Source organism: Sebastes fasciatus, chromosome 4 (assembly GCF_043250625.1).
Source record: "Sebastes fasciatus isolate fSebFas1 chromosome 4, fSebFas1.pri, whole genome shotgun sequence".
NCBI classification, from domain to species: Eukaryota; Metazoa; Chordata; class Actinopteri; order Perciformes; family Sebastidae; genus Sebastes; species Sebastes fasciatus.
In genome coordinates this window covers 18,979,669-18,992,352 of record NC_133798.1, presented here as the reverse complement: position 1 = coordinate 18,992,352, position 12,684 = coordinate 18,979,669, and the positions used below count along the sequence as shown (strand labels likewise).

Genomic DNA, 12,684 nt, shown 5'->3' with positions numbered 1-12,684 from the left:
TAAGGTGTTTCTAATATTTTGCCCACCCCATTTACAAAAACAAGGGAGGAAGAATATTAGAAACACATGTCAATATAATGCAGTCCAGTAAAACACCACCACTAACTACATTACTATCATATATCACATACCCTATGAATGCCGTTGTCGTACTTGCGCCAAGTCCAGACAGGGTGAGGATAGCCCACAGACTTACAGTAGAGTACAGCAAGCTGGCCCTCGTTCTTATTCTCACTACGCTTGTGGCCTGTGATGTCAGGAGCAGCTTAAAAAAAATAACAAATATCAATTGTTAAACAGGAATACATTCAAGAAATTCAAAAAAAAAATAAAGTGCTACAGCTCTACTGTGAGTTGTATGAAAATAATAAATTGGTTTGTGCCAATTTCTGCTTTTCATCTTTTCCTTTTCCAGTACAAACTAATTAATTTTTTTTATTGCATCTATCTTTTAAATATTAGTTAAGTAAGCAATGCTTATGGAAAACGGCTCCATAAATAAAGTTTTTCAGGCAATGAACAGCTGCTTCACTGTGTTCAGATCAGTACTTTTCAAGCAAGATGCACAAAGCACTTCCCAGAGTTAGGAAGATAACTAACAGCTGCAGGGGGTAAATAATGCACCAAACAAGATTGCAATAAGTAGAGAAACATAATAATAAAACGTAAATACAGTGTTGTTGTTGAACTTATCCACCAAGTTTTCTAGCCACGATCAGGGAGTACAATGTTAGGAAGACGGATTAACTTATGTGTGAAAAGAAGTGAAATTTTTATATTTCCTTCAAAACATTTCATCTACGAGGAACATGTGATCCTGTGTAACATCAAGCTGCCTGTATTATTCCTGAATAATACCTGTGTATTCTGTTTATTATAAATCTACCAGGCCTGTAAATCTGTTTTCTTCCCGGATGAAAAGAAACTCTCCGTAATATAAAAGCAAATAAAATCCAATTTGCCTCCATAGTGATGTGTGTGACGGCAGAAAAGGCTGACAGATTTTACCGTTGAGACATAATCCCTTGCCATCAGACAAACAAGACACCATCTGCTGCCACTGAGCCGGGCATTGGTTAGATGGAGGTGTCAAGGGCGCCGGCTGCCCCATGAGCAGCCAGCAGAGCCGTTTGAAATCACAGGTCCTCGCATGACAGGGCTGCTGGTGCTCAAGGCCATTTGGGCCATTTTTATTGGGGACAGCTCTAATGTGGCCTTGAAACTGACAAATACGCCCGAAGCTCACAAATCAACACCTACATTTAACTTCTATGGTGGCGTTTGCTGGAGGAGCCATCTCGAAGGTGTAAACACACATGTACATTCCGGCGTCATCTCCTCTTGGTTTTTTCAGCCTGGAGAAACAGAAACACACACACGTGAACTCACAGCAGGCTGCTAAACTCCCACACACACACACACAAACACAAAAGGTTTTATAAAGTTTTGCCGTGACTCCTACTTGTACTCAGTGTTTCTATTTGGGGTGCGTGTTTCCGGGATCTCCTCCCCGTTCTTCATCCAGTAGCTCTCCTCGTGGGCACTGTGGGCGCCGGTCAGGTTGCATTGCAGTAGGTAAGAGTCGCCTTCCACAGGAAGTGTGGCGTGATCAGAGGCGGCGATTGTCGGCTCTGTAAGAGAGACACAGATTAGCTACGGACAGAAGGGATGTTCGCTGGGACTCGTGGGTGAGAGGAGGTGTTGAAGGATGTAAACAAGAACACACAAAAGGTCCAGACAGACAACACACTTTATACACACTTATACAACATAGCACAGGAATAGAGTTGTGAAGTGGGAGGAATTATTTTAGGCATCCAGGGTTCCTTAAGTAGAAGTTATTCTCTGCATTGCTAGGTGACTGGAAAGTGGGAGCACTTCTCCCTCGGTTGAATCATCAGTACAAAAAAGTCCAACAGCATTAGAAAATATCTGGTTCTTTGATAAAAAGTTTAAGTACAAGCCTGTGTACATAAAAACGCAAGTAGAGAAGCCAACTACAGCTCCCACGGTGCATTTCAGCAAGAAGCATCCACTGAGCTTAAATGTCTACATCTTACATCTTACATGTGCCACTAACAATGAGCGAAAGCTAAAGATTACGTTTTTTACAAATTTTTACAGTACAATCTGCAGCTTAAATTAATATTATAGCTCAATTTCAGATGAATTGTGCAACTAAAGTGCTGCACTGTGGTCTCAGCTGTAATGATGAATCCACCACAATAACAGAAAAGGACACGACTTCTTAGAAACAAGATTAAATGAATTAAAACTAGGGCTGTCAAAGTAACGCAAATTATTTTTAACTAATTTCTTTAACACACTTACGCATTTTGCAATTTCTAGATTGTAGTGGGCTCAGTTTTAAAGCTAGAGTGAAGATACTGGTATCATATGAAACTAGAACCTAAGGAATCCATTGGTACCAACCATGTCATACTATATTGTTGCAAATGATGTTAAATAACGCTCCAGACTTACACTAAATGTTGTCGAGAAAAAAAATGGCATGGCCATTATCAAAGGGGTCCCTTGACCTCTGATCTCAAGATATGTGAATGAAAATGGGTTCTATGGGTACCCACGAGTCTCCCCTTTACAGGCATGCCCATTTTATGATAATCACATGGGGCAAGTCATAGTAAAGTCAGCACACTGACACACTGACAGCTGTTGTTGCCTGTTGGGCTTGAGTTTGCAATGCTAAATGCAGTACCTGTGAGGGTTTCTGGACAATATTTGTCAATATGCTTGCTTTATACATTTGTATAAAGCAAGCATATTTGTCCACTCCCATGTTCATATGAGTATTATATAATCTCCCTTTAAGTTATATTTTGAACGGATAAAAAATGTGCGATTAATCGTGATTAACTATGGACAATCATGCGATTAATCAGGATTAAATATTGAATCGATTGACAGCCCTAATTAAAACTGATGGTCATGACGTAAACTTACAGTATCATTACTTTGATGAATTCATTGACTAAAAAGTTAGGATCAGGAATTAAGAATAGAGAGACTGAGTGGGGAAAAGCTCCTCTGGAACCAGTTTCTGAACAGGATAAAACTAGACATTTCTATTACACTCACTGGAATACAGGCAAGTCTAAACTTTGATTTATTTTTTCCCAAAAGCTGATTAAAAAGCTAAAATAAACTCCTTAAGATTGTATTTTTGTAGCTAAGCCTACCACAATGGATTCCCCTTTTATGGAAGACGTACTCATGCTGGGAGCCAGCGAGGACGACTCTAGCTTTAATTAAATAACTCCGAAGGAATCCCATAAAAAACACAGAAACTCACAATAACATACATTTGAATCTGGTTGAAATTCAACCTGTTGAAAGTCCTCGCTTGGATTAGCTGTCAGACAGCAAAGACCTTAATTGGAAGTATTCTGCTTAATCCTGATTATCTACATCTCGTACATGTAGACACCGGTGAACCTCTCAACCTCAGTTGCCACAAGCTGAAACACTCATATATACAGAACAGCTCGGCATCGTTTTGAATTATTTTCTTTTTTTAACTAGTGCCGATACTAGCGCTGGTAAATGCTGTCTAAACCTAAAGACCATCAGCTGTAAAACTAATTTGCCCTCATAAAATCATCTGAAATTGATAAAATTTGAATTATAAATCTGGAGCTATCTGATCAACAAATAAGTAAACAAGATTACTAATATGACGAGACTTTTGATGGCAGCTTTCGGCACTTATTAACACTTGGGGCTACAGAAACATTTCGTTCCCTACCAAAAAAACATTGACATTCGACACCCAAGTTCAGTATCCACACGTTTTGGTTTCCATTTAGTTCTGTGCATTTCAGATTCTGGTACAGAATAGTTTGTGGGGAAAAAAACATTTGTAGATTAGGAATTAAAAAGGTCACACCAAACATTGGCCAAATTTGTGTGTGGAAGTATAGTCAGTATGCAAAATTTGACATTTTAAAAACAGAATTAAAACTGGTTATGACATTAATAATAACCAAAAGAAACATCTTTGGAATATAATGATATACAGTTCAGGGAAATGAGAAGGTGAGAGCTAAAGGAAGAGATAAATTAAGTAGAGAGGAAATGGAGACGGGGAGGAGATTGGGTTCTACAGGGTTCAGGTTGAAGGATGTACTGAACCGACAATGTAAAACATTACTCAACTAGGCTGGTAAAAGTACATAAAGTGTTTTTCTTAATTTTCCAAGTCTGTAGGGGAGGATGGCTCCTACGGAGGAAGCTAGAGGTCCTCTGGAGAGGTTTGAGGGAGGCTGGATCACACAGGAACTGTTCAATGTGTCTGCTAACGGAAGGGAAGGAGGTGTTTCCTCTACAGTGACCACTCACTCTGCAGCACCGTTATAGTGGCCTGAGCACGGATCCAGGTGGTGGCTGGATTTTGGTGCAGGTCGTTACGTCGCGGGTCATTGCTGGCTCTGCACTCATAGGTCCCAGCATCGTCCAGCGTGAGACGAGAGACACCTAACGCACTCGCGGCGTTGGAGCCGTAGGCCGTGCTGATGGACACTCGCCGCTTACGGGCGCCGTCCCACAGCTGCCTGAAGGAATCTGCTCGGTTGATCTCAGAGTACCACCACTGGATTTCCGGGGTGGGGTTTCCCACCACGTCACAGTACAGCTCAAAGGTGTCGCCCGTGAGCTTTGTCTCAGAAAGAGGTGATTTCACAAAGCCCGCTGGTGGTGGCGGTGAAGGTTTAGGGGGCAGCATGTCCAGGGACAAGCCCCAAAAAAGGAAAACAGGTTGAGGATGGAAAGGCCAGAAAATAACAGGGTGAATTAAATAGGAAACAGAAAAGGAAAGACAAACAGAAAAAAAGATAATATGAAATAATCAAAAAGACACTGACAGACAACTTAAAATGAAACAAAGGATGTAGAAAATGTAAATTATACAACAGAGATGCAGCTAACTTTTATCATCATCGATTAATCCGTCGGTAATTTTCTTGATTAATTGTTTGAAAGTGAAAAATGTCCATCACAATTTTCCAGAGCCCAAGTTCATGTAGGGAAGCACCGATACAGGATCGGATATCGGGCCGATACTGACTCAAATAGCTGGATCGGATATCAGTGACAATGGGGCCGATCTATTCAATTCTATGTTTATATACTGTCTATATACATTACATACTGGAATTTGAATTCCTGTAAATTTTGACCAATTTGTTGCTGCATTAAAACGGTTTACACCTGAATTCCTGTTCATTTTGAAGATTTTTTTTACACATAAAAGAATGATCCCAGTCTCTTCCACACAGTGAGGCATACAGCTTATTAATTAAACACTGGTATCGGATCGGTACTCGGTAACGGCCGATACCCAAAGCCCAGGTATCGCAATCGGTATCGAGACTGGAAAAGTCGGATTGGTGTATCCCTATGGTCATGTACTAATTTTTTTGGGACTGATCAACAGTCCTAAACTCAAAGATAGGCTATTCAATTTACTTTCATAGAAGACTAAGAAATTATGCAAATATAAAAAAAAAAATTAAAAGCCGGACATAGAAAACTTAAGCCATTTTTTTTGCATTAAATGATCAACTAATGGTTTCAGCTTAGTGTAAAATATAAAACAGGAAAATCAACATCAAACTGTCTGTCAAGAACAGGTTGGTGAGAGAGAGAGAGAGAGAGAGAGAGAGAGAGAGAGAGAGAGAGAGATGACCTCAGATCTGCTTAAGCCATTATTAATGCTATTTCTAGGAAGTTTTCATTCAATTCTGCTGGGACGTCTTTGCAAGGCTGCTCTCACTTGATTTTGTACAATTAATGACATTATATAAATCTGTGCCGGGCTCGTGCAGCACACACATCCAAAAGTCCTCCAAGTGACCTTGTCATTTTCCGTACATCTTGTCTGTATAATGAAAACAGCATTAGTGCTTCTTTATATAATTATTCAATAATCGGACACAGACACCGGGCCGACTGTATACTGTTAATTTAACAGGATTGAAATGTCCCCTCTCTGAACTGACAGCAATAAAAACAAATTAAACAATTGATCACGGCTGCACAGATTGGAGGAGGAGGAGGACGGGGGGCTGTGTAGTCATAAGGATGGTCTATAGGCAACGTGGAGACTGAGTACATGAGATTGAGAGGAGATTTATAGAAACTGCAGCTCTGGGTCTCTGGGGAGTGTGTGGGCGCATGGTGAAAGACCCCCTCCGTTTCCATAGAAGCACTCTACAGCAACAAAGTGGGAAGAGAAGAGACAGCCAACCAGACCAGGCAGATCATCACAAGGCAGACACGTTTTGTTTTTTTGTCAAGATGACATCATAACCCTGCTGCACAGCCCACAACTGGTTCATCAAGACCAGCACATTTACTGTCGGCACAAATAGATTCCTATATACACTCAGTTGCCAGTTTATTAGGTACACCTGGCTAAAACTAATGCAGTCTAATACAACAGTCTTGCAATACCTTCATGAAGGTTATAATGTCGAATTGTATTGCATTAAACTGGCAGGTGTTTCTGTTATTTAGTATACCCTCATTGATATAAATGGGGTGTAATAGGGCTGTCACAATAACCGCAATATTGCAATACCGCACTATTGACAAGCCAACCGCCACGTTTATGTTCACGCACATTTACACTATGCTACAAAACGCCAGCAGCGTGATGAGGCGCTGAGCGTTTATTCTGTGTTGAGAGAGTTGAAAAATGTTCAGCTTTGGGTAAAACGTTGCACTCAGTCACATCCTACATGTGCTGAACAACAAATACAATGGAGGAGTAATTAATATACATAGACCGGCGGTAATAAATTAAGTAATTTGCAAAAAAAACTTCAATAATACCACATATCGCACTATTGAGACCATCATTATCACCGCAAGGGAAATTCCTTCACCGTGACAGCCCTAGGGTGTACAAAATAATAGAAACACCTGTCACAATTCAACAGACAAACTGCGGCCTCCGAAATGACCATACAGTTGAATCAAGACCTCTCTAAACCGTTTCAACAAAAACTAAACGTTATCAGCTTCATGAAGGTAGGAGGATTTATTGTAGGACTGTTGTATTTCACTGCATTAGTTTTAGCTAGGTGCACCTAATAAACTGGCAACCGAGTGTATATAAGGACCAGGAAACAACGTGACTGGGACTGAAAACTAAAAGCAACACCGCAGCTCTTAACAGAAAACTGCTGAGAGACAGATGCTGCCACCTCGGATAGTCTAGATGTATGAAAAGTGCTGAGCGAGTAGCATTGTCCCACTGCACGCCATTGTACTATACACGTCTGAATAACGTCACTCATGTCAAGTTGACGTTGGTTTAGTTTTGGCATACTGTTGTGTGTGTCTCACGTGGGTGATCTTAGAACTATAATGGCTGCATTGTACTTTTTTTATAGATCCTGATAAATCTTAAATTGTCCACATATTCTTAACCTTTGAATGTTGGGCTGCAACCAACTGATCATTTTTTATTATCAATTGATTTATCAATTTTTTTTTTGAAAATGTCAGAAAATTGAAAGGAAATGCTCATCATAATCTTTTAAAATAACTTGTTTTGTTCCAGCCATTCATTTTAGGTCTGCAACTCATGATTCATTTTATTATCGATTAATATGTCGATTCTTTTTTTCAATTAATGCTTTAACTCTGACCGCCTTTAAAAGAAGGCTTAAAAACCTGTTATTTTCTGCTGCCTTCTAATGCTTTTTATTGCCTTTATTTTCTTTTTTTATGTCAGTATTGCCAAATTTGTACACGTTCAGTTTGTTTCCAATTCATTTTTTAAAAGCGTAAATGTCTGTAAAGCACTTATTTGTTTTATCTTATTTGTTTTGTGTTTCTATATCCATATTTTACCCTGGCTTCTGTTCATTTTCTTAGTGAATATGTGGAAAAGTGTGTGTTATGATTAGATGATATTATCACAGAATAAAACCCCAAAATCATTTCCCTTATTGCCTATAGTAACTACTATTTCCCAGAACCCAAGGTCATCATCATCATTCCTCTTCATCCCCTATGGGACATAAGGCTTCAATGAGCTCTCTCCATTGTATTCGGTCTTGGCAGCATGTTGGGCCTCTCCCCATGACAGGTTCATCTTGTCCAGCTCCTGTGTCACAGTTCTGCGCCAGGTGGATTTGGGCCTCCCGGGTTTTCTTTTGCCTGGTGGTGTCCATCTTAAGGCGACTCTCGGGATCCGGTCCTGCTCCATTCTCAGAACATGGCCTAGCCATCTCAGACGTCTGTGTGTAATTTCCTTGATGATGCTACGGCTACCATTTTTTTTGTACAGTTGGTGGTTGGAGATTTTGTTTGGCCAAAAGATCTGGCATATTCGTCGGAGGCATCCATTGTGAAAAACTTCCACTCTCCTCATATCACTTTTGATCACTCGCCAACTCTCTGAGCCATATAGCAGAACAGACTTGACATTGCTGTTGTACAAAAGCATCTTAGTTTTAAGGCTGTATTGCTTGGACCTCCAGATGGAACGGAGTTGGGAGAAGGCACCCTGAGCCTTTCCCAGCCTTGTTTTAATGTCTTTCTGCACTGCACTATCTTTACTGATGAGGCTGCCCAGGTATGTGAACTCTTCCACAAACTCAAGTGGTGCCCCATTTACAAGAATGGGTGCTGCAGGGGGAACCCAAGGTGACATTGTCAAATGTCTTGTTTGACCAACAAAAAAAAAAAAAGTTCAGTTTATGATGATATAAAACAGAAAAAAGCACTAAATCTTCACATTAGAAAAGCTGGAACTCTGGATGCACCAATACCAGATCGAATATCGGGCCAATACTGACTCAAACAGCTGGATCGGGTATCGGTGACAATGCAGCCGATCTATTCAATCACCATATACATTTTATACTAGAATTTTTATTCCGGATTAAGTTTTGACAATTTATTGCTGCATTAAAAAGGTTTACACTTCCTGTTAAATTGGAAGGGGTTTGTACGATTTATTATTTCATTAATAAATAACGATTCAGTAAATGTATATATATATATATATGTATTTATTTGTTAGGAAAGCAGTATTTAAGTCAAGCCTGATGTTTCCTTTCACGTAAAAGAAGGATGCACAGAGAGAAGATGGTTAAGCTTAAACCAGAAAATAACCACAAATTAAAAGGGGTTAAATTCGAAATTCAGGATGCAGATCAGAAGTGAGTCCAGAGACATCTAGAGATTAGAAAATGGTAAATGGACTTGGACTTATATAGCGTCCAAGGTGACAGAAAGCACAGAGTATACAGTATTTACATGCTGGCTGGTCAATAGAATTAGATATAAAGTAAATGTACTGACATTTTCCTTGAGGGACATTAATGTAGTATTCAGTGCTGATGTTTAATGATGCTGATGTTTATCTCTGAACAGCTGACTTCATATCTTGAATTTAAAAGTTCTGCTCTTACCAACCGCGTCTCTAATTGTCCTGGCATTTTGATATTTTGTGTGCAGGGTATCTGGGAGTCCGAGAAAGAGCAGAGCTACAAAGAAAGTCACTAACACTCCCCGGTTAGGATGCCTTTGATGTTAAATATGACAGAAATGCAAATTAAAACTGAAATGATTTTTGAATTAATCGATAAGTCAACTGACAGAAAAATAATCAGCAATTTTGATGATCAATTAATCGTTTAAGGCACTTAAATTTTCTTTTTACTATTTTCTGACATTTTGCTGACCAAACAATTAATGAGAAAATAATCATCGGATTAATCAATAACAAAAATAATCAACATTTGTAGCCCAATTGCAATCCCTTATTTGTCAGGATGATTGCACTCTGACCTGTGTACTGATGAACACCTCGACACATCTGCTGATACAGTAATATGAACCTGAGACTGACAATCCCCAAATACTCATTGATTGCACTCAATTCATTACTGGAGCAACAAAATTCTCTGTTTGCATTGATCCATTCATTAACTGAGACCTGCATTTTTTTTTTTAGCAGTTTTTTGTGGCTTTTGTGTGAGAAATTACCTCCAAAAAAATTGTTTGAATGATACTATTAAACAGCCTCCTTGGTAAAAAGCCACTCTACTTTAGATGAAACACACATCCTTAGGGATTCTTGTCAGGAATAGCTTCATATTTGAACATCCATTAGCAGATACAAATGGCTTCTGTGATGAGGCTGGCTGCTGTGCGCGTTAATATCTTGCATTACCAGACTAATGGTATGGTATATAAATAATATTTGCTTTATACAGTATATACTGTGACATTTCTTGAACCATCCAGCCTCTTTGAAAACAGGCAAAGAAGATAAGACAATATCAGATGTTCTAGCTCAGATAAAAAGCCATTACATTTAACTTCATCCGCTGGTGTGCTGATTGAAGAAGAGATGTGATGAGTGGGTGTGTGCAGTATAAGGAGGAGATGTGTAATGCATTCCTACACATTGTCAACTCCAGGGAAGGCCAGAGCTGATTTTCACCCAATGCTTCTTGCAAATCTACACTTGCACACTTACAGTATATCCACCCCCTCCAAATACTCAGCTGAGATGGGTTTTATGCTGCCCTAAACAGTTTGGTGGGTGGGGGGATGAGATTTATGAGCCCAGGGGTCAATTGGACAAGTAGAACCTCTTGCAGAGAAATCAATGCCATTCTGCAGTGCAGTGCATCTCGAAAGCGAAAGAGCTGAACAGATTCACTGTTACTGCAAGAGGACATTAAAGCCATGGTTCCCCCAGTGCAGCAGCAGCAGCATCTCTGCTCTAAAAATAGAAGCATGCAGCAAAAAGGACTGGTGCTATTTACAGCACTTCTGAGGTCCTACATCTAATTACATGCATGTCATAAGCTCTGTTGCAAGGACTGATGCATGGGAATGATCTCACCCTGTATAGGAGAGGAGTTGGTGATATTCACTGCTGGATACTGAATTCCTAAAGGCATATAATCCTGACATACCTGAGCAGACCTGTGCTTATCTCTAAGGAAAAGCATGACAGATTTTGAACTTCAGTGTGACACCATGTCTCCTATCCACCTTTTCCTATAATGAGCTTGTCCTTGCTGATTGAATCCACACTTCAAAGGACATTTTAAGGGACACAGCTAGGCCTCCTTGTGGCCCACTTCACTTCAGCCCAACCAATACAGATTGTAGCCTATTAAAGATGTATTGACCCTTCATTTCAAAGCCAAAAAACACGCGCTTCATTCGACTAATATAAGGTTTCTTTTAGTGTAACGTAAGGGATTATATAATGAGACTTCTGGTGAGACATCCGTGATGGACAGCCTTCTTAACACACAGACACGTCTTGTAATCATTAATAAATGCCTCCACTGCAGAAAAGCAGGCGACACATCCCTCCCTCCATGAAAAACCGTATTTTCTGCCATGATGTGAGATTATTTTTATTATAAAGAGATTATTCTTATTCTAAGGATAGCGCGTTTTCTTACCGTTCTGTGAAGAGACGGACTGCAGCATCAGGGCTCCTAGTATCACCACCGAGAAGGACATGACTGCAGCTCTTCGTTTGCCAGGTATCATCTTCGGGAGATGGAAAATGCCGGTAGGAGAGCAGCGCTGTAAAGGTGACCTGAGCTGGATATGATGATGATGATGATGATGCGCTGGATTCACCTCCAAAACACTCCGACTGTATCTCACGCAGAGAGGGAAGTGTCGCTATAGGTGGACTAGCAGGAGCCCGTCGGCACTACTGCCAGCTACCTGTGCAGCTCTGTGCTGTCAGCCCGGTGCAGAAAGGAGGGAACCACCTTCTTTTCTTTTTTTAACCACCCGTTTAATCTTAAATCCCGCGAGATCTTGGAGGAGGAGCGCAGAGAGACAAGCTGGTACATCACACAACGTCCTGTCTTAAAGTGGAGCAGAAATCAATTATATGAAAACAATATACACAAGATGGACGGTGTTATTTCTCAGCCATAGTCATTTAACTATGGAAACAACTTGAGAAAATTGCTTGTAACCAGATTAATTCATGATAGAGATCGACTAAGTTATGTAAAGTAGTTTCCAAAGCGCAATGATTTAGAACGTTAATTAAACTGTTGACCGGAACTATGTTTGACAGGTTCTAGAACACATCTGCCAACCAATCAGGAACGAGTATTGCTCAGGTCAGGGGTCAGAGACCTTTACTATCAAAAGAGCCATTTTAGGCAAAAATAATAATAAAAAAATCTGTCTAGAGCCGCAAAACTTTTGAGCATTGTGATGAAGGCAAGTACAGTTTATAGTCTAAGTATGTATAGTCTAATGCAGTGAGGGCCACAGTGCAAATGTACAACGGAGTATTAGGGCCACGTTGAGGGTAAAAAAATCAGAGATTTCGAAAATAAAGTCATAATATTACGAGAAAAAAAGTCGTAATATTATGAGAATAAAGTCATAACTTTGCGAGAAAAAAAGTTGTAATATTACGAGAAAAAAGTAATAACTTTACGTGGAAAAAGTCGTAATATTACGAGAATAAAGTCATAACTGTACGAGAAAAAAAGTCGTAATATTACGAGAAAAAAGTCTGAAGTGTACGAGAAAAAAGTCTGAAGTGTACGAGAAAAAAGTCATAATATGAGAAAAACGTCAGAAGTTTACGAGAAAAAAATCTTATGAGAATAATGTCATAATATTACGAGAAAAAAGTCAGAAACT

The 12,684-nt window shown here is 39.7% G+C and overlaps 1 protein-coding gene across 6 annotated transcripts in view; it reads right to left on the bottom strand.

The window, feature by feature from the left end:
- LOC141766057 (neuroplastin-like) overlaps window positions 1-11,807 on the bottom strand; it is a 31,946-nt gene extending 20,139 nt beyond the window's left edge. For 5 of the 6 annotated variants that reach the window (XR_012593567.1, XM_074632483.1, XM_074632481.1 and 2 more), the window contains exons 1-4: window positions 11,466-11,807; window positions 1,463-1,631; window positions 1,261-1,355; window positions 132-265 (exon numbers count right to left, since the gene is read on the bottom strand). Coding sequence is in view for 4 of the 6 variants with exons in the window: in XM_074632483.1 (XP_074488584.1) it covers window positions 132-265; window positions 1,261-1,355; window positions 1,463-1,631; window positions 11,466-11,556 (489 nt within the window). In the remaining 2 variants the exon portion in view is untranslated. The remainder of the gene's footprint in view (window positions 1-131; window positions 266-1,260; window positions 1,356-1,462; window positions 1,632-11,465) is intronic. The other variant, XR_012593568.1, reaches the window with a different exon arrangement.
- Window positions 11,808-12,684: the final 877 nt, after the last annotated feature.